This window comes from Bufo gargarizans, chromosome 9, assembly GCF_014858855.1.
Source record: "Bufo gargarizans isolate SCDJY-AF-19 chromosome 9, ASM1485885v1, whole genome shotgun sequence".
NCBI classification, from domain to species: Eukaryota; Metazoa; Chordata; class Amphibia; order Anura; family Bufonidae; genus Bufo; species Bufo gargarizans.
In genome coordinates, this window is record NC_058088.1 from 150,902,232 (window position 1) to 150,925,705 (window position 23,474).

A 23,474-nucleotide genomic window follows, 5' to 3' on the forward strand; every position below is an offset into this window, starting at 1 on the left:
ATCAATTTTAAAGGGGTTTTCTGAGAGTTTTTTTTTTTTTACTGATGACCTATCCTCTGTTCCAGAACTCAATGGTCGCCATAGCCTGCTATTTTACTATGATCAGTGAGGTCAATTGTGACTACTGCGACTGAGAGGCTTTTTCCCTACAGACAGAAATCTAGGGAGCCATCTGTTCGGTGTGGTAACCTCAAGCTTTCTAGATGATACCATGTCTACAGTAATGATATTCCTATGAAGCCCTACGTGCAATAGTAATTCATTACAGCTTATGAGAGAAGCAATCTTTTTTTATTTTATTTTTAATAATTCACTGTTGCGAGATCCAACCGTACCTTTGTTGATACTTTTATTTCAGTTTCCAATACTACAAATAACCAGGGTTTTAGGAGCGGAAATCCAACCCATTCTAGCGGCTCTCTAGTTTTCTTGCTATTCTGCCATAGGCATCAATGGTGTCCATCAAGGCCAACCACTCGGAAAAGCTAGGGCTATTATTGGTGCCTCAATATTTGACAATCAGGGCCTTTGCGGCCATAAACCTCTCCAAACAAATACGTATCTGGTGAGACGTTAAATCACTAGGGGAGAAGAGACACAATATTGCCTGCATAAAAAAAGTGGCAGTTGTGTCTTTTATTATTTTATCTAAGGGGATAATATTGCCATGTGATGTTATGTGAGAGAAGCAATCTAACGATTACATGTTAGAGGTCCCTAAGGGGACTTAAAGGGGTTGTCTCACGTCAGCAAGTGGCATTTATCTTGTAAAGTTAATGCAACTCACTAATGTATTATGATTGTCCATATTGCTTCCTTTGAAGGCTTGATTCATTTTGTCATCACATAAAAATTACAGATTGTCCTGCAAAAAATGGGCCCTCACACAGCTCTGTAGACAGTAAGTTATGGGGATCAGAATATGGTGATGCAAAGAATTTTTTTAATTTTTTTCCCCAAAGTTTTTTTATATTTTTTTTTAAGTATAACACAAGAAAAACTAATATAAATGTGATATTGCTGTAATCAAGCTCACCCAGAAAATTAAGTTTTACCACGTCAGGAACACCATAACAACAAAACCCATAATACTGTGAAGGAATTGTGTTTGGAATTTACCAGCTTCCCACTACATCATATGTATAATTAAATGGTGCCACAAAAAAGTACAACTCGCAAAAAACAAGCCTTCATATGTCTATATGAATGAAAAATTAAAATTGAGTCCTTGGTCACCCCTCTTACCAAGGCCCTTCTCCCCCGATTTCTTCATTTGGTTGGGCCACAAGCTCTAGGAAGAGTCCTGGTTGTTCTAAACTTTTTCTGTTTAAGAATTCTGGAGGCCACTGTGCTCTTGGGAAATTTCAGACATATCTCTGAGCTCTACAGGCAGTTCTTTCTTCCTGCTCCTTTAGCAAAAAAGTGTAAACTTAATTCACCAAACATAGCAGTAAAGTTTCTAATCCTTTCTCAAGCGTAAAGTTATAATGCCCACAGTCGTGTGTATATATATATGTATTCACTTGCATCATGACGTCAGTACTACTGTTAATATACCAAAATAACACATTGCTAGTACTCATCAAATATTAAAAATTAAATGTAACTTACTTTAAACCAATATGTAAAAAGAATCCTGGACTGCAAGGCTCAGCGAGTGAAAAGTTAGAATAAACAGCTGCATGCTGAGCCAACACCTGACCAGTATCTTAAATTACACCAACGCTTGCTTCTTAGTCAGGTCAGGTGCCCCTGGATTATTTATGCCCACCCCAGTGTAGGACTTCCATCACTTAGTTATCCCTAGAGCCAGAATTTGCTTTAGAATTATTTCTAGCAGTTCACTTCTGGCATGGATTCAAATCTAGCTCTCTTACACCTTTTTTTTTTTCGCTTTCTCTCCCTCTCCTTTGGGGGACATTTATTAATAACAGCGAATTATACACCCGTCTTAATCCCTCTGCGCTGCCGGTGGATAGCCAAAGTTATGTAGAGGTGCAGGCGTCTACATAGCTCTGACTCTTGCTGCCGTCGGCTGTGTGATATGCCTTAAACCAGGGATGCTCAACTTGCGGCCCTCCAGCTGTTGCAAAACTACAACTCCCAGCGTGCCCTAATAGCTGTAGGCTGGTCAGGCATGATGGGAATTGTAGTTTTGCAACACCTGGAGGGCCGCAGGTTGGGCATCACTGATTTAAACTATACCAGCTCCCTTCTTGATGTAGTCTAAGGCCATTTTCCACACCATAAACTGCTGTGGAAAATGATGAATGAGATGGGCCAGCCAGCCAGCCTTCTTCCCTGCCCACTCCCCCCTAGAATCACTCTCACTAATAAGAATATGAAACGAGAGCAAGACAATCATTGCAGGTAGTAGAGCAGATTTCTCTGACCATATTGGACCTGCTCACAACACTCCGCTATAACAGTTGCTGTTGTACTTGATAATTTACTAGAGAAAACAACGATTTCAGACTCAAAGATTATATTTATTAATAATATTGAAAAAGAATCAACCAATAAAACAGAATATTCAATGTAAAAAACGCAAAATGCAATATACAGAGTTTTTCCAGTGGAGACCCATTATATGACCCTGACCCACAGTGATATGTGTCTGATGCTTGTGCCAAGATGTAGTAATGCTGGGAAACCCACTGTTATATACTAAGACTGTATGCAGGGCCTGAACTCGGGCCAACCACAAAATTAGCATTTTACCTTGCTATGCACTGTTCTGTAAAGAACACTTCATTTGGGAATGATCAAGGCTACACTGCTGCCTTTTGTGTGATTTTGCTATACCAGGATCACAAAAATGGACTATTTTTACATTTTGTTGTAGTCACAGTATGAGACTTGTTCTTCTTGTGCAGTAAAGTGTCATGTTGCCCAAAGCAGGGTTGTTGCTAGGTCAAAACATTCAAATGCTGGGCCCCAGATATTTTGTCACAGAGCCCGAATATACTGGCCGCTGGAGATACGATTGTATCCCCGTCCTCAGGGTGGCTATACAATTGAATCACTGTGGTGGGACAGGGGAGCCAATTGCTCACTGTCTCTCAGTTCTCTCTCATAGGCCGCAAGAGAATAGACCTGAGGCCTATTAGAAATACTATGGTACGGTACGGGACGGTGACTTCAACGCAAGCACCTGAGTGGAGAAGCTGGGAACTCATCGTTACATCACAGTGGTTGGAAGTCAGGCGAGTATCTTTTCTTTTTTTTCTTTTTTTATGGGGGCAGTGCAGGGGCACCTCTAAGTACTGTGGGCACTACAGGGGGCAGTTTAAGGACTGGGGCACTATGAATACTGGACACTACACAGGGACGCTATATACATATATATATATATATATATATATATATGGAGGCACTATAGGAACTGTGGGCACCTCAGGGGGTACTATAAGGTTTGGGGGCACTGTAAGTCTAGGGGCAATATGGGGGATGTTTAAGTACTGAGGGCACTGTAAGGTATGGGGGCACTATAAAGAATGGGGGACTACAGGGGGGGTACCGTTAGGTCTGGGGCACTACAAGGGGGCACTGTAAGAACTAGAGGCACTGTAGGGGGCATTTTAACTACTAGGGGCACTAAAGGGGACATTATAATTACTGAGAACACTATCAAGGTGCCTTAATACTACTTTATAGGGTTGCTGTAGAGGGTTCTGTAGACATGTCTTTTTACTACTGAGTGCACTACGGTGGGATTATTATTTGGCACAATATCAGAGCACTACTAACAGGCACTCTTGAGGAGCATTATCATTATTGAGGGCACTATTAATAATAAGGGAACTCTGGGAGAAAATTATTGCTATTGGTGGGACTTTTATATTACTATGGGGAGACTATCTGTATGGTACTATTATTTCTGCAGTATAGTATTTGGGGGCAGTGGGAAACACAGCAGCCAAAGTATTGGGGGTAGCAGCAGGATAATACTGTTGTGGTACCAGCTTGAGGCGGATGATAGAAAAGTGAGGAACCTAAGATATCTGTGTGTCAAACGAGAGGTGACGGAAAGAAGTTGTCTGTGCCGAATGGAGAAGGTGAGGAAAGAATGTCTATATCAGAGACATACCTGTGAGGCCCTGGATGCGAGAGGTATGTGGTGCTGTATAGTCCTCTATGTTTGGTAGTGTCCATCCAGCAAGTAAAATATGTCTTTAGTGCTTAAGCATGTGAGTTTGGGGAGAAAGCGACTTAGAGAATTGGGCCATATGCATAGGGGCTTGGGCCCTGGATCTTTTAAGACCCTAGCAACACCCCTAGGCCAAAATAACCAAGTATACTGCGGCTTTAATTTTATAGGAGCAAAACTGTGCTATGATGGGGCTGTATGGACAACAAAGACACTTCTGAAAATCTGCATATAACTTGACTCCTGCACAGTTTAACATCTATCATAGAAACACTGTAAAGGAAATTGTACACAATTGATCACAGTAGAATACTATGTAACATAACAAATCAGCCATCAAGCCCAAGCATAGGTATTTTTGTACATTTATACCACATATTGTACGTGCATTAAAAAGAGAAATATATGTTATGCTTTGTAAATAGTATATGAAAGCACCAGGCAGACTAACAAGATATTGCAGCTTTGTAATAACACATATTTTCTATCTTATGATACAGTGGGTGTAAGTTACTTATAGGTGCAGAACTATCTCATGTTTTAACATTATCTATCATGATAACAAGTTATATATTGCATCCCATAACCTCCATCCGCAGAGCTATGCCTCCCATCCACTTCTCAGGATACAGTTTCATGAAACGAGTTATAATTGGCATGTCAAAGGTGACCCACACAGGTGTGTCCGAATTCATACTCGCCTGAAATATCTGAAAGAGAAAGCATCAATTTCTTTTATTGAAGATTTCATTTAACAGTGAAGTAGGTTCAATTTTATCATTTTTATTATTGGTCAACTTTGACCATGTCCGAATTTCAGTGCACAAAATACAGATGCTTCTGTGTGCACTGCATCTTTCTTACTCCCATCAATAGAAAAACTATTCTTGTCCGCAATGTGGTCCATGATAGGACATGTTCTATCATTTGCGGAACGGCCACAAAAATACGGATGTTTGCATGGCCGCATAGAAATCAATTGGTCAGTGTGTAAAAAATGCAGATAGCACCGGAATGAAAGATGGGGTTGTGTGCATGATGCCTGACACTTGAAACTATAGTGTTTGGGTGTGCAACCAAAACCATATTCTGTTCAACTCAACCAATTCGAACAATTCCTAAACAGGTCTGGAAAATGATTCTGCCAATTTTCTGTTAGACAAGTGTAATAAATGAGGCCCATTGAGGGAGATTTGTTATTACTGTCGCCTTAAAACTAGACCAGGCAGGCAGAAGAGGCCCCATATTTATTACACTGCATGATAGAGCCGGCACGTCTTGCTGGACACTTTTCCACTCAGCATCTCTTGGTTGGCTTACCGTAGACCAGTATTTTTTGCCCAATTTGACACATGTTAAACCATACCCATTTTCTATAAGTTATGCCTTTTCTTTTAGACACTTTTTAAAACTGTTTTGTGAAGTGCAAAACGTGTCTAAACACTTAGGGGGAGATTTATCAAGACAGGAGCTTTCTGCAGTGGTCTTGATATCCCCTGCACTGCCAGAGGATGCACCACATTTATGACTAGGTGCACTCCTCATCATAAATTAGGAGCATCCTCCAGCAGTCCGTGCTCCTAAACAGAAATCTCCGACAGCTCAGAGTGGCCATAGATTTCTGGGTTCATTTGCACCAGAAAACTGGAGTAAATGATAATAAATTTGTCTTGGCTTTTGGCTGCGCCTCTTTCCCGCCCTTGCCACGCGCAGTTTGGAAAAGTGGCGAGGGTGGCATAAAGTTGCATTTAAAAAGTTTCAAACACACAGCTTGCGACTTTTAAAAGCTGCTTTTCTGGCGCAAACTGAATGATAAATTTCCCCAATAAATCTTGTGCAAGTCATATATGCCAGTTTTGTGGCACAAATGGAGGCAGAATTGTGGAGCATTTAACATTACAAATCACTCCCACTGAGTCTATAAAAATCTATATACAAAACACGGGAATTGTTCCGATTCTGGCACTCTTCTGTATCTATTCATGTCTCTACATGAAAGTAATACTACAGGCACACGACTGTATGTGTTTTGCGTTCCGCAAATTGCGGATTGGCCGTAAAAATGGATGACATCCCTATGCCATCCGTTTTTTTGTGTGGATCCATTGGACAAGAATAGGACATGTTCTATTTTTTTTGCTGGGCTACAGAACGGACATACTGATGCGGACAGCCATCACTAGGTGATTGGCAGGGGTTTGACAGTCCATACCCCTACCAATCAGCTGTTTAATTCTGGCACCGACTTCCACCACTGGAGCTAGAACCAAACAGTCCGTCAACTAAATAGTAGTATATTTGTCAATGGGAGTAGCACTGTAGTAATGAGCTAGTTTTTCACAGGCGGTGGATAATGCCAACTAAAGGGTATTAAAACCGGCATCTAAAACGCCAGTCTTAATAAATGACCCCCAATCTCTTAAATTAGTTTATCCATACAAATTCTACTGCTTAAAGGGGTTTTCCGAGATTTTGATACTGATGATCTATCACCCACTTCAATGGGGCTCAGCAATAACAAGCACAGCGACTATACAATGTATGGCGCTGTGCTTGGTAAGCACAGAGAAGGCCATGACACTCACAAGAGTGATGTTGCCATCTCAAACAGCTGATTGGCACGGGTCCTGGGTGTCAGACCCCCATGGATCAGATACTGATGAGCTATCAGCTTATTTTCAGGGGATCTCACAAGTAAAAAGGATCGTTCATTGTGAATAACCCTTTTAAAAGAGTTGTCCCATCTGAGGGTTCATGTACACGAACGTAAGAGCTCCGTGTCTATGCTGCAGACCACAATGCCCGGGTATATCGGCAGTGTGCAGTCCGTGTTGTGGATCCATCAATTTGAATGGGTCCACGATCCGCAAGATACGACAAACGATAGTACATGTCCTATCTGTTGCGGTGCGGAGGCATGGTACCAGAAAGCCCACTGAAGCACCGCAAAGTGTTTCTGTGGGCTTCTGATCTGTGCCTCACCTCACTACCGTTTGCGGTCTGAAATATGGGCACAGAGCCCTCACATTCGTGTACATGATCCCTAAGCCTTTCATGGCCAAGATAGGAAAACTCACATTAAGCGCTGGTCAAGTATACTCTACTGTTTCTGCAACTCCCTTAACATGAATGGGAGATATGCAAACAGCATAGCACGGCAAGCTGCTCCATTTCTACAACTCAGGAGTTACAGCTGAGATGGGATAACCTCTTTAAGGTTGGAACAGGGCTTGAAAGCTTCAGTGAAAAAATATTAAAAACCATTGCTTCATATAGTGTATGTTCTCTAACTGTTCATTGTAAAAGCTGTGCATTCCCTGTCTTTGCAGTATGCTAGTTACACTGTAGCAGCTAGTTTCTGCCATCTCCTTAATAATCACCAACATGGCTGCCACACAGTGCTCAAGCTAAATTCCACCGAGAAAAAATAAAAATGAGGATTCCCTCCAATAATGTTTCACTCAGCTTCTCAATTCTATATGCGCGCGTGAATGTCGCTAAGCTACTGGAATTGTCCTTTGATGTAAGCAGACACACGTCATGTAATTACTTGCAGTAAATGAAACGTGATCATTGTTCTTTATCTGTCCTCCCACACCTTTATTTTTATTTTTAGAAACATATGAAGTAAAACTTAGATTCTTAACCCTTTCACGTCTGCAATCTGTATATATACGTGATAGCTGCACATACCCCGTGCAGCTACCACGTATATATACAGACGTGGACAAAATTGTTGGTACCCTTTGGTCAATGAAAGAAAAAGTCACAATGGTCACAGAAATAACTTTAATCTGACAAAAGTAATAATAAATTAAAATTCTATAAATGTTAACCAATGAAAGTCAGACATTGTTTTTCAACCATGCTTCAACAGAATTATGTAAAAAAATAAACTCATGAAACAGGCATGGACAAAAATGATGGTACCCCTAGAAAACACAGAACATAATGTGACCAAAGGGACATGTTAATTCAAGGTGTGTCCACTAATTAGCATCACAGGTGTCTACAACCTTGTAATCAGCCATTGGGCCTATATATATGGCTCCAGGTAATCACTGTGTTGTTTGGTGATATGGTGTGTACCACACTCGACATGGACCAGAGGAAGCAAAGGAAAGAGCTGTCTCAAGAGATCAGAAAGAAAATTATAGACAAGCATGTTAAAGGTAAAGGCTATAAGACCATCTCCAAGCAACTAGATGTTCCTGTGAGTACAGTTGCACATATTATTCATAAGTTTAAGATCCATGGGACTGTAGCCAACCTCCCTGGACGTGGCCGCAGGAGGAAAATTGATGACAAATCTAAGAGACGGATAATCCGAATGGTAACAAAAGAGCCTAGAAAGACTTCTAAAGAGATTCAAGGTGAACTTCATGCTCAAGGAACATCAGTGTCAGATCGCACCATCCGTCGTTGTTTGAGCCAAAGTGGACTACATGGGAGACGACCAAGGAGGACACCATTGTTGAAAACGAATCATAAAAAAGCAAGACTGGAATATGCCAAACTACATGTTGACAAGCCACAAAGCTTCTGGGAGAATGTCCTGTGGACAGATGAGACAAAAATCGAAGTTTTTGCCAAGGCACATCAGCTGTATGTTCACAGACGAAAAAATGAAGCATATCAAGAAAAGAACACTGTCCCTACTGTGAAACATGGAGGAGGCTCTGTTATGTTCTGGGGCTGCTTTGCTGCGTCTGGCACAGGGTGTCTTGAATCTGTGCAGGGTACAATGAAATCTCAAGACTATCAAGGAATTCTAGAGAGAAATGTACTAGCCAGTGTCAGAAAGCTTGGTCTCAGTCGCAGGTCATGGGTCTTGCAACAGGACAATGACCCAAAACACACCGCTAAAAACACCCAAGAATGGCTAAGAGGAAAAAATTGGACTATTCTAAAGTGGCCTTCTATGAGCCCTGACCTCAATCCTATTGAGCATCTTTGGAAGGAGCTGAAACATGCAGTCTGGAAAAGGCACCCTTCAAACCGGACACAACTGGAGCAGTTTGCTCATGAGGAGTGGGCCAAAATACCTGCTGAGAGGTGCAGATGTCTCATTGACAGTTACAGGAAGCGTTTGATTGCAGTGATTGCCTCAAAAGGTTGCGCAACAAAATATTAAGTTAGGGGTACCATCATTTTTGTCCATGCCTGTTTCATGAGTTTATTTTTTTACATAATTCTGTTGAAGCATGGTTGAAAAACAATGTCTGACTTTCATTGGTTAACATTTATAGAATTTTAATTTATTATTACTTTTGTCAGATTAAAGTTATTTCTGTGACCATTGTGACTTTTTCTTTCATTGACCAAAGGGTACCAACAATTTTGTCCACGTCTGTACGTTCTGGCAGCTCTTTAATCCAAGCGCTGCAAAGCGCTTGGATTAAAGCTTCTGCCCCTGCCCTGTATGCTGTCACGGACAGCATACAGTGCAGTAATGCCGGCAAGGGACCAATCAGAGTGGCCCCTTGCCGGCAATCGATCCGATTGGTTAGTCTGTGCAGACTAACCAATCGGATCGCGGCAGTGTTAAAATGCCGGTTTCAGGCTCTGATCTGCGCTCTGCAGATCAGAGCCTGAAATCGGTAAGGTGTCCTCGTGCCCCCCGATCCTCCAAGCCTTTGGTGTGCCCCTCTGTGGTCCCCCCCATCTGTGCCCCGCTGACCTGTGCCACGGAGATCTGTGCCTCCTGCGCAGCTGCGCTGATCTTCTTCCTGCCCTGATGCGGTCCGCCCCCTCCCCGCCCCCTGCATTAATTTTCTGGCCGCCGGCGAACCCCCCCCCCCAGCGCTGCCCCCGATTCCCCATTCTGTGTGCGATGGCGGCGGCTCCATTCCTGAGCCGCCGCCATCAGCAGAGAGTGTCAGCTCTATGCTGACACTCTCCTGTAACCCCATAGATGCTGCGGTTGCGGCATCCATCGGGTTAACAGAGGGAGGGGGCTCCCCCTCTCTACCATCGGGGCTGCAGCGCTGTGATTGCAGCGCCCGATGGTTGCCATGGCAACCGGACGCTTTGCAAAAGCGTCCGGTTGCCATGGCAAAGGCGTCCAGTGCTGCCACCTACAGGCAGTCTGGAAGTATTATACTTTGCAATGCAAGAGCATTGCAAAGTATAGTACAACTATCAGCCCCACTGGATCTTCAAGATCCAAGAGGGAACTGATAAAAAAAAGTGAAAATAATAAAAGTAAAAATAAATCAATAAATAAATAAAAATGTAAAAAAAAAAAAAAGACATTGCCTTTTCGTATAAAAAAATAAAAAAATAAAATACACATATTAGGTGTCACCGCGTCCGTAACGACTGTCCCTATTAATATATCACATGATGGACCCCGTCCGATAAACACCATAAAAATAAATTTTAAAAAAACGGTGCCAAAAAAGCTATTTTTGTCACCTTACATCACAAAAAGTGCAACAGCAAGCGATCAAAAAGGCTTATGACCCCCAAAATAGTATCAATCAAACCATCACTTCGTCCCGCAAAAAATGATACCCTATTTAAGACAATCGCCCAGAAAATAAAAAAGCTATGGCTCTCAGACTATAGAGACACTAAAACATCATTTTTTTGGTTTCAGAAATGCTATTATTGTGTAAAACTTAAATAAATAAGAAAAAGTATACATATTAGGTATTGCCACGTCCGTAACGATCTTCTCTATAAAACTATCACATGACCTAACTCCTCAGATGAACGCTGTGAAAATAAATAAATGAAAACTGTTCCAAAACAGCCAATTTTTGGGTCACCTTGCCCCATAAAGTGTAATAATGAATGATCAAAAAATCCTATGTACCCAAAAATGATACCAATAGAAACCTCAACACTTTCTGCAAAAAACGAGCCCCTGCACAAGACGATCGGCAGAAAAATAAAAAACAAATGGCGTTCAGAAAACCAATCCAGCACAATCTGCCTTCCAAAAACCGTATGGCATTCCTTTCCTTCTGCGCCCTGCCGTGTGCCCGTACAGCAGTTTACGACCACATGTGGGGTGTTTCTGTAAACCGCGGAATCAGGGTAATAAATATTGAGTTTTGTTTGGCTGTTAACCCTCAATGTGTTAAAGAAAAAAAATATATAAAATGGAAAATCTGCCAAAAAAGTGAAATTTTAAAATTTCATCTCCATTTTCCTTTAATTCTTGTGGAACGCCTAAAGGGTTAACAAAGTTTGTAAAAATAAGTTTTGAGTAACTTGAGGGGTGTAGTTTCTATAATGGGGTCATTTATGGGGGTTTCAACTATGTAAGCCCCACAAAGGGACTTCAGACCTGAACTGGTCCTTAAAAAGTGGGTTTTGGAAAGTTTCTTAAAAATTGTAAGAATTGCTTCTAAACTTCTAAGCCTTCTATTGTCCTAAAAAAATAAAATGACATTTCCAAAATGATGCCAACATAAAGTAGACATATGGGGAATGTTAAGTAATAAATATTTTATTAGGTATCACTTTCTGTTTTAGACGCAGAGAAATGGAAATTTGGAAAATTGTGAATTTTTCCTAATTTTTGGTAAATTTGGGATTTTTTCATAAATAAAGGTGAAATATATTGACTCAAATATATGACTATCATGAAGTACAATGTGTCACGAGAAAACAATCTCAGAATGGTGTGGATAAGTAAAAGTGTTCCAAAGCTATTACCACATAAAGTGACGCATGTCAGATTTGTAAATTTTGACCTGGACATTGGGGCATCAATGACCCTTGGTCATGAAAGGGTTAACATTCTTTGAGATTTACAAAGCTTTTTATGCCACGGAAGTGTGCACACCATATTTGGACATTTTGCGGTTCTTGCCACTTGTAAAGTAGCATGAAAGGGGGGGGGGGGGGTAATTGCAGGAGGAGGAGCCTATTGCAGGCCTCTGGATTCACTATAGCTGACGTCAGAAACTCCTAGCTGGCGTAGATTTATGTTTCTGGTGCACAAAGGGCCAGACATGTGCCTGAGGCGTCTTGCAGACAACCATAGTTTTGGTCCACATCCATTAGATGTGGGGCCTCAAATGAAGCGGACAGCACACCTTGTATGTACCCTCCGTACGTCCATTCCACGGCCCTAAAAAAATGATAGAACATGTCTAATTCTTGTCTATTTTGCGGACAAGGATAGGACATTTTTATAGGAGTGTAAAAAAAATGCTGGCAAGAGCCCTAATGTATTCAGAGGCATCTCTCTAGGCGCATCTCACTCCAGCACAAAGGAGATTAAAGGGAACCTGTCACCGGGATTTTGTGTATAGAGCTGAGGACATGGGTTCCTAGATGGCCACTAGCACATCCGCAATACCCAGTCCCCATAGCTCTGTGTGCTTTTATTGTTTAAAAAAACAACGATTTGCTACATATGCAAATTAACCTGTATAACAGCGCATTATACATAAAAAACAATGAAGGTTTTTATTTTGAGAAATTCCTCTTATTCACCACAGTGACAGTGACATTTTAATAAAAGGGGAATACAAGTTTTTAAATACACAGGGGTGTTCTCAAGAAGGCCCTACGGCCATGTTCCTAGCGATCTTCCAAAATTATATCAATAAAAACTACAGGTTGTCCTGCCCAAAAAACTGCCTACTTGGTTGGTCATACATTCTACCAGTTTGGCACCAACTACAACATGGGGTCACTTCTATGTTTTTTCCCAGGGCACTTTGAGATTCCAGTCAGCACCTGCCTGGTGACAATTTATTTTGTGTGGGGAGCGGATGGGCAGAGAAGGATTGGGTTCCTTGAGCTTCAACACTCAATAGTTTTGTTCTCCAAGGAGATAAACCACTACGGCAGTGTGTCACAGCTGCTTTCTTCTGCTTCCCCATTGCATACACATACACAGGGCCGGTTTTAGACAAAGTGTGGCCCTGGGCAAAATTTAAAGTGGGGCCCCAAATTTTGAAATATTGGACCAGAAGTCTGACAGGACTTTGTAGGCACAGACAGTGGTTGCAACCACAGCAGCTGATTGTAGACTGCCGCATTATATCTCTTCAGCTTTTCCACTGTAAACTGCTGATCCTGCAGCCTATTTGGGTATGTTCACACAGAGTATTTTCTATGCTTAAAAAAACGTGATGCACAATCTGCATCAGGATTTTGGGATGTGTTTTTTTTCTGATGCAATTATAACACGCTTTTCGATGCAGTTTTGGTGTGGATTTTTATTAATGCCTATTTTCAAAGGGAATTCTGGACATGGAACCCGCATCAAGAATGGCCAGGGCACTTTTTTTTTTTTTTCATGGTGCAGTTTATAAAACTGCTGTTCTGAAAATAGCTAATCCTGGCAATTCCTTAGCAGTGAATGGAGATAATGCTGCGCATGCACACTGTTATGGGGGATCTGTGGAGGACACACTGTTATGGGGGATCTGTGGATGACACACTATTATGGGGGATCTGTGGAGGGCACTGTTATGGGGATCTGTGGATGACACACTGTTATGGGGGATCTGTGGATGACACACACTTATGGAGGATCTGTGGATGACACACTATTATGGGGGATCTGTGGAGGGCACTGTTATGGGGGATCTGTGGATGACACACTGTTATGGGGGATCTGTGGATGATACATTGTTATGGGGGATCTGTGGATGACACACTTATGGGTGATCTGTGGATGACGCACTGTTATGGGGGATCTGTCGGTGACACTGTTATGGAGGATCTGTGAATGACACACTATTATGGGGGATCTGTGGATATCACACTGTTATAGGTGATCTGTTAATGACACACTGTTATGGGTGATCTGTGGATGACGCACTGTTATGGGGGATCTTTGGATGACACATTGTTATGGGAGATCTGTGGATGACACACTGTTATGGAGGATCTGTGGATGACACACACTTATAGAGGATCTGTGAATGACACACTATTATGGGGGATCTGTGGGGGGAACTGTTATGGGTGATCTGTGGATGATAGGTCCGAGGGAGCACACACAGGGGGCACAAGGCGCTCACAGAGGGGTCACAGGGAGCTCACAGAGGGAACTCATAGATCAGTGACCATCAGTACTTGAGGGCAGTTCAGGGCTGCTACAATGAGAGTGTGACCCCCAGCAGCCCTGCACCCCCTCCTCACAGACACTGCTGCATGCCTTTTACTGGATGGACTTACCAGCTGAAGAGAGAACAAGCCAGGCGCTATGATAAGAGGGTCCTGGGAGCTCCTGCTGTCCAGGAGCTGAGCTCAGAGCCTGGGGGTCGGATGCAGTAGAAGGCCCAGTCACCCCAGTCTGGTTCGGGCCTTGCAGCCTAGAGAAAGTGCAGGCAAAGGATGGGGGCAGGGCTTTGTTAGCTCCGCCCACACAGAACTTCCAAGGTCTGGTGAGACGGGGTGGACAGGAGTGGACCGCTGCAGCATGTTAGAGTGCCAGTCAGGGAGGAGGGGGAGGAAAAAAGGTTCCCACCGTCGGCCCACTTAACTTTAAAACAGCAGGGGGCTCCTTTCAGAAAGGGGCCCTGGGTAATTGCCCATTGTCCGTTCTGTTATTCCACAAAATATCTCCGTATGATTTCAGTATGCGATCAGTTTTTTGCGGTTCGGAAACGGAAACAGTAACTTATTAACCACCAAACACATGAGTAATATGGGCTGAGCATAGCATTTCTACAGTATGGATCTGCAAAATATGGATGAAATGCGGATGACATATGGATGTGTTCCGTGTGCGTTCGGTATTTTTGGCGGACCCATTGACTTGAATGGTGCCTCGGACCTTGATTTGCAGACAATAATAGGGCATGCACTACTTTTTTGTGGAACGGAAACGGAGTGCACACGGAGTACCTTCCATTGTTTTTGCGGCCCCATTGAAGTGAATGGTTCCGTACACGGTCTGCAAAAAAAAATGGAACGGAAGCGGAAAGAAAATCTGTTTGTGTGCATGAGCCCTAATGGTCATTAAGTCTTAATTATCTCATTCATGTGAGTAATTCTGCTGATACACAAAACATTGGACAGTCATAGTAGTTTTTAGACAAAATAAAGCATCCTGCCTCTGATTTCCAAAAACAGTCTCATTCATCTATATGCATGAAATATACTCTGTAAGGGCACGTTCACACAGTGTTTTACGGCGCTGTTTTTCACACATTTTCTGCACGGAATCTGCGCCAAAAAACGCCTCTCATTCATTTCAATGTGAGACAGAACAGCATAGAAAAAAGAAGCCGAATCTGTGCTGATTCCCCCATTGAAATGAATAGGAAGCTGAAAAAATAGGTAGCGTGCCGTGTAAAATCAGTGTGGATTCCGCGTTGATTTTTTTCAGCTCATTTTCAAAATCCATAGTGTGAACATCCCCTTAAATATGTTACTGGCCTATTATTATTTTTTGTCAGTATCAATTATGAATAACGATGAACTGCAGGATATAAGATTTAAGGCATCTCTTAATAAATAGTAACATACCTTTCGTTGACCATTTTCTTCACGTATAAATGTCCAGTTTTTACCATCATTACTGAAGCTTACAAAGAAGTGGGTGATGTACATTGAAGTAAATGATGAGCGTGCACCCTGAATTTTTAGTCCAGTCACCTTCATCTCTTGAGCAAGATCTACTTGAAGCCATTCACCTTGTGTGTCTGCCTGTATTTAAATGCAGAATTATATGTTATTCTTCATTAGTGTTATAAATGTAAACAGATTTATGATCATTCATGTTTTTGGCCCAATTGTACGCTTTAAAGAATAACTAAACTGTTCTGCGACTTTTCTAAACTATTCTAAATTTCCTATTATAAATGTATGTAATATCCTTTTTTCACATTTTAGTTATAAAATAAGCACCTGAAGTCCTGGGAGTCTATATTGCTTTGTAAGCCATACATTTGTATACCAGACATGTCAGCGATGTATGGATTCCTCTGGGGGGCTGCTGTGAGTGGTATACCGGCAGGAGCACACATGAGCTAAAAGCTTTGTATAGCACATTGACCCTGCACCAATGACCTATGCCCGGCTTCAACTCGGCAGAGCAGGCAGAAGCAGTGAGGTGTGCTCCTGCAGGTCCATCACTTACTGCAGCCGCACAATCTGATCTATACATGTCAGAGGTGTACCAGTGTATGGATTCTAAAGTGCTATAGACACCCAGGAGTATGGCTGCCTATTTGGTCCCTAAAACAAAAACAAAAATATAAGTTATAATACAAACATTTTTAATAAAGCATTTAGAAGAATTTTAAAAAAAAGTTGTAGAAAATTTAAGTTACATCTCAATGCAAAATGGTCGTATTGGAAACGGATGTAAAGGGATAAAAATCACTGCTCACTTCTCTTGAGGTGTCTGTTTTAGTAACAACTCACATTTCCAATGTAACAACAACTCTGGAACATCATATACTGTTAAGTCTATGTTGTGGGACTCCTACTATTCCTTCTAGAAGTTTGTGAATTAATTGCCTGCGTCTCCAAAGCATTTGACACTGTACCACATATAAGGTTAGTATATAAAATGAGAATGCTTGGACACCAAATGTCTGTATGTGGGTAAGTAACTGGCTCAGTGATAGAAAACAGTGGGTGGTTATTAACGGTACACACTCAGATTGGGTCACTGTCACTAGTGGGGTACCTCAGGGGTCAGTGTTGGATCAGTAAAGTAATTAACCCTACAGAGGACAGTATACTGCTACAGATAGATCTGGATAGATTGGAGGCTTTGGCAGATAAGTGGCAGATGAGGTTTAACACTGACAAATGTAAGGTTATGCACATGGGAAGGAATAATGCAAGTCACCCGTACATACTAAATGGTAAAACACTGGGGAACACTGACATGGAAAAGAACTTTGGAATTATAGTTGACAGTAAACTTAAAGGGTTATTCTGGTTTTTATTGTTTTTTTTTAAATTTATTTAAGCAATAGGAAATTATTAAATTTTCAAATATACATATATTTTAAAATTTTCTTAACCCATTAGGGCTCTTTCACACGAGTGTGCCCGGATAAGGTCCGGATGCGTTGCAGCAAACCCGCATGAGTAGGTACGCAATTGCAGTCAGTTTTGACTGCGATTGCGTTCCGTTGTTTAGTTTTTATCGTGTGGGTGCAATGCGTTTCGCACGCGTGTGATAAAAAACTGAATGTGGTACCCAGACCCGAACTTCTTCACAGAAGTTCAGGTTTGGGTTCAAGGTTGTGTAGATTGTATTATTTTCCCTTATAACATGGTTATAAGGGAAAATAATAGCATTCTAAATACAGAATGCATAGTACAATAGGGCTTGAGGGGTTAAAAAAATTAAAAAAAATTTAACTCACTTTAATCCACTTGTTTGCACAGCCGGCATCTCTTCTTTCTTGTTCTGTGAGGAATAGGACCTTTGATGACGTCACTGCGCTCTTTTACCATGGTGATGGATCATGTGACGGACCATGTGATAAACGTAGTGACGTCATCAAAGGTCCTATTCCTCACAGAACAAGACAGAAGAGATGAAGGCTGTACGAACAAGTGGATTAAGGTGAGTTAAATTTTATTTATTTTTTAACCCCTCAAGCCCTATTGTACTATGCATTCTGTATTCAGAATGCTATTATTTTCCCTTATAACCATGTTATAAGGGAAAATAATAAAGATCGGGTGCCCATCCCAATCGTCTCCTAGCAACCGTGCGTGAAAATTGCACCGCATCCGCACTTACTTGCGGATGCTTGCGATTTTCACGCAGCCCCATTCACTTCTATGGGGACTGCGTTGCGTGAAAAACGCACAAAATAGAGCTTGCTACGATTTTCATGCAACGCACAAGTGATGCGTGAAAATCACCGCTCATGTGCACAGCCCCATAGAAATGAATGGGTCCGGATTCAGTGCGGGTGCAATGCGTTCAACTCAAGCATTGCACCCGTGCGGAAAACTCATGTGAAAGGGGCCTTAAGGACCCAGGATGAGAATTTACTTGGTGCCCCAGGGCGAGCATTTTTTTCCTGCGGTCCTTCTGTACTCCCATGTGCTGTGCCGCGATCATTGGCAGGGGTCATGTTGTTAATAACAGCCGGATCCCTACTGCATGCACCAGCATAGGTGATAATGCAGATGCCGGTGGATTAACCCCTCCTATGCCACGGTCGGTGCTGACAGAGGCATATGGGAGGTTTGCGGTCCCTCTCCTGAGCCATCGGGTCCCCGCACTGCATGCAGACCTGCATGCAGGACTTTCGTATCCACTCAAAAATCATGTTCTGAGCGGACACCGAACGGACCCCATTATAGCCTATGGGGTCTTTAGGCTCCGTTACGCTCAGTTAGGTCTCGGTTATGGGCAGAATCCGTCCTTTCCGTTCTCCTGCTCCTCAACGGAGCCGGAGAACGGAAAGGACAAACGGTGATGTGAAAGGAGCCTGACTTGCGTTATAGGATTCCTTTATTATTGCTTCTAGAAGTTAGGAATGGATTATTAGCAGTTTGCAATGAAGGTCCATATTTGTGTTATGAGTTGGGGAGGTGTCCCTTCACAGTGTACACTGGCAGCAGTTATTGGATAGTGTCAGACTGTGCAGGGACACCCCCCCCCAACTGTTAACACCAATATGGACCTTGATTGTAAACTGCTAATAATCCACAAGTCAAATGAATAGATGCTCCAGAATTGTTATTACAAGTAGCTGCTAAAACAGGCGTGTCAGGAGAGGTTACAGGTCCTCTTTATTGGTGGTTACATATCTATTTGTGCCCACAAGGCATATGGAAATTTCACATACCAGCCTCCAATGTACTCTGTATGCTAATATGTAGTCTCTACATATACATATTCTTAATTTTTACATACATGTAATGTAGTTTAGGTATTGATTAGTGATGAGCAAACACCAAAGTGTTCGGGTGTTCGGTCCGAACACATTGCAATATTCGTGCGCTCGGCCGAGCACCCGAGTATAATGGAAGTCAATGGGAGACAACCAGGCATCCCCTGCTCGGATGAAGGGAGGGTGCCTGGAGATTGAAACACCTCTGAAATCGATCGGAAACAGCAGGGGAAGCATCTTGGACACCAATGTCGCTGCTGGGAACCATGTTGTCCGAGTTTGACGCCACTTTTACAGACTGACAAAAAAACTCCCAAAACCCCGTCCCCACAAAAAAAATATCCTTTTTAGAGGAAAAATTGTTAGGAAACATTCTTTCCTGTAGATTCAATTGTATATACAGTGTAAGTGCTGCCAAAAATTACAAGGAAAAAGAGATATAGCCTCTATATCACATAAAGGAGGGTCTCATTCACATGGTGCTACAATTGTTCAGGTAGTGGGACTCCTACACTCATACAGCCTATGCACTAAGTAAAAGGCCTGCAAAAAATTACAAGGAACAGGTACACCAATGCATCTTTTATTACACATCAAGGAGAACATCATACACACCCTTTAAAAATTATTAATAATAGCCTGCTGCTGACCATCAAAAAACATTAAGAGCAAGGGCCTGCTGGTTACCCTCTAAAACATTACCGGTGAGGGCCTGCTGCTCAGCTGACCCTCTTAAACATTATGGTTGAAGACCTGCTGGTGAGCTGACCCTGGAAAACATTGGAGGTGAGGGCCTGAAGGTGAACGAACCCCATAAAAACATTGTAGTTAGTGCCTACAGGTTAGCAGACCGTATGAAACATTGTAGTAAGGGGCCTACAGCTGAGCAGATCGTATAAAAACATTTGAGGTGAGGGCCTGAAAGTGAGCAGACCATATGAAACATTGGAGGTGAGGGCCTACAGCTTGCAGACCGTATGAAACATTGTAGTAAGGGCCTACAGCTGAGCAGACCGTTTGAAACATTGTAGTAAGGGCCTACAGCTGAGCAGACCGTATGAAACATGGTAGTGAGGGCCTTATGGTGAGCAAACCCCATAAAACATTGTAGTGAGGGCCTACAGCTGAGCAGACCGTATGAAACATTGGAGATGAGGGCCTGAAGGTGAGCAAACCCCATAAAACATTGTAGTAAGGGCCTACAGGTGAGCAGACCGTATGAAACATTGGAGGTGAGGGCCTACAGCTGAGCAGTCCGTATGAAACATTTGAGGTGAGGGTCTGAAGGTGAGCAAACCCCATAAAACATTGTAGTGGGGGCCTACAGCTGAGCAGACAGTATAAAACATTGCAGTTGAGGGCCTACAGCTGAGCAGACCGTATGAAACATTTGAGGTTAGGGTCTGAAGGTGAGCAAACCCCATAAAACATTGTAGTGAGGGCCCACAGGTAAGCAGACCATATGAAACATTGGAGGTGAGGGCCTACAAGTGAGAAGACCATATGAAACATTGGAGGTGAAGGCCTACAGGTGAGCAGACCATATGAAACATTTGATGTGAGGGCTGAAGGTGAGCAAACCCCATAAAACATTGTAGTGAGGGCCTACAGGTGAGCAGACTGTATGAAACATTGGAGGTGAGGGCTTACAGCTGAGCAGACCGTATGAAACATTGTAGTGAGGGCCTACAGGTGAGCGAACCCCATAAAACATTGTAGTGAGGGCCTTATGGTAAGCAAACCCCATAAAATACTGTAGTGAGGGCCTACATCTGAGAAGACCGTATAAAAAATTGGAGATGAGGGCCTGAAGGTGAGCGACCCCCATAAAACATTGTAGTGAGGGCCTACAGCTGAGCAGACCGTATGAAACATTGGAGGTGAGGGCCTACAGGTGAGCAGACCATATGAAACATTGGAGTGAGGGCTTACAGGTGAGCAGACCGTATGAAACATTGTACTGAGGGCATATATACTGTACTGCATATATACTGGAACAGGAGGAGGAGGATGCGTAAACAAGATTCAAACATATACCCTTTTTTGGAGGTGAAAAGGGTGCATCTGAATCTTGTGGATTAAATACATTGTAAAGCATACATATAAATTGTGTGTTTGTTCCTCATTAGATCAGCGTTTCTCTGGTGGAGTTGAGTAGTCAGGGGCAATGCAGGCCGTGTTTATTTTTATCTGTCAGCATTGCCAGTGGACAAGTGGATACGCTTATCTGTTGTGATGCCACCAGCAGTACTAAATACACGCTCAGACAAAACGCTGGCGTGTCCACAAGCCTATATGGCAACATTTCAAGGGCCAGTAATTTTGAAAGTTGGCAATTAAGTGCTATGGCCTGTGGGTGGGTGGGTATTTGCGCTTGCGTTTAAATTACTGTAATATGGACATTTGGACGCTGCACTGGGACAGGCAAGTGGATGTTGTTGCTGCTGGTTCATTCGAATGTCCAGGTGCAGGGCGAAAGGCGTCTGGGCCTGCGTCTTGGACAGGGGATTGGACAGCACGTAACACAGGGGAAGAGGAGGCAGTGGTGTGACCCGCAGACTCAGATTGTGGACCCAGGCGTTCGGCCCACTTTGTAGGGTGCTTGGATGCCATGTGGCGGATCATGCTGGTGGTGGTGAGGTTGCTAGTGTTCATGCCTCGGCTCATTTTGGTACAAAACTAGGTTGCAAACTACCACTCTTTTGTCCTCTGCACTTTCCTAAAAAAAGCGCCATACTGAGGAACACCTACCCCTTGCTAAGGTTGATTTACGCATGAGGGTGATCGGTGTAATGGTTGCGGGCCTGTTTGATGTGGGCCGACTTCTCCCTTTTGCAACCCACTGCCTCTTCCAGCCTGTTGCGGTGCTGCGGATCCCTCCCCCTCTTTTCACCTTCCCATGTTGGGTCAATGACCTCATCTTCCAACACCTCTTCTTCCACTTCCTCACTCTGATCATCCTCCTGTCTTGACCTAACCACAACCTCAGTGATTGACAACTGTGTCTCATCGTCATCCACCTTGTGAACTAATGATTGACATTCACCACCATCATCTTCTTGAGACTGTGAAGGCTCAAGCGGTTGGGAATCGGGGCACAATATCTCAATATCTCACGCCGAATGAACTCTCGCACAGGCGCAGTACCCACTGAGGGCTGCGCCTGTGCGATCAGCAGGAGACTGAGGGCAGGAGCTTCATCCTCGTCACTGGGCATGCGCCGAGCCCAGTGACGTCCGATGCTCGCTCTTCCCTGCTGACTGAGGGAAGAGCGAGCATCGGACGTCACTGGGCTCGGCGCATGCCCAGTGACGAGGATGAAGCTCCTGCCCTCAGTCTCCTGCTGATCGCACAGGCGCAGCCCTCAGTGGGTACTGCACCTGTGCGAGAGTTCGTTCGGCGTGAGGGAGGGGGGGGAGAGGCTGTGGCAGGCTGGGGGCGGTTAGACAGTGCAAGGAAGGCGGGCTGGGCACTGTAAGAGGGGCGGTACTGGGCTCTCTAAGAGGAACAAAACGCCCCTCTTGGCACATTCAGGAAACATTTGCATATCAATAAAAGTCGTTTTTTGCAGAAACTGCTGGACGGATTACAAGATAAAAGAGCACAGCCTAATAAAGGTAAGCTGTGCTGCATGGCTGCTTTAAAATCGTTTTTTGGGTTAGGGGAGGTGACAGAATCCCTTTAAAAGGACTTTTGGGTCTTTGAAACGTCTCTAGATAGAGTAATTTGAGAACACAATCTTCCTACACTGTCTGTCCCTTCCTAACAGCAGCTCTCCCTGACTCGCAATGAGCCAAACCCGCTTGACCGGGTGCTATATAGCATCCGATGACGTGTTCCGGCCAGCCAATTCCGGCCAGCCAATGCCAGTAGAAAATGTGCGGGGAGGAGAGCATGGCGCTCGAGCACATGTGGTACTCGGCCGAGCGCTCGGATCTGCTGAGCATAGCGATGCTCGAGTCGAACCGGTACTCGGCCGAGCATGCTCGCTCATCACTAGTATTGATCATATTCCTTATAATATCCCTAGTGGTCTTCTTAGAGGGTTGATAGATTGATAGTTAATCTCTAGGTGATTGAAGGTGGTGAAATAATTAACAATAATATGTGTGGTGCTCCTCAATGACTGCTAATAGCTGTATTTGCAGCCATCTTTTTATTGTGCAGACCCAATTAGCATATGTGTTTGAATTGTAAGAACCAAAACATATATTGGAAGATCTGGAATATTAGGACAACAGACTACAGACATTGCACAGGTGGTAGCACACAAGTTTTCCCAAAGCATTTAAATGTACTAAAGCTGCAAACACAATCTTAATGAAACCTCAAAACTATCTGGTAGTGTAAGGGAAGTTGATGATGACAAACTCAACAAAATACTAAAATAGATACTAAAATACTAAATATTACTGATATAGAGAAGATGGAAGATTGTAAGCAGTAATAGGTGGCTGTCACGAGGGTATCGAGAACCACGCCTGACTCCGTTATACCCGGGGTCAGGAAGTCGCAGCGGTTGGCTGCAC

The 23,474-nt window shown here is 43.2% G+C and overlaps 1 protein-coding gene across 2 annotated transcripts in view; it reads right to left on the reverse strand.

The window, feature by feature from the left end:
• Positions 1–2,468: 2,468 nt before the first annotated feature.
• LOC122946268 (coagulation factor VIII-like) overlaps positions 2,469–23,474 on the reverse strand; it is a 528,859-nt gene continuing 507,853 nt past the window's right edge. For both annotated transcript variants that reach the window (XM_044305770.1, XM_044305769.1), the window contains 2 exons: positions 15,599–15,778; positions 2,469–4,860 (listed from right to left, as the gene is read on the reverse strand). In XM_044305770.1, the coding sequence (XP_044161705.1) occupies positions 4,717–4,860; positions 15,599–15,778 (324 nt within the window). In that variant the 3' untranslated portion in view covers positions 2,469–4,716. The remainder of the gene's footprint in view (positions 4,861–15,598; positions 15,779–23,474) is intronic.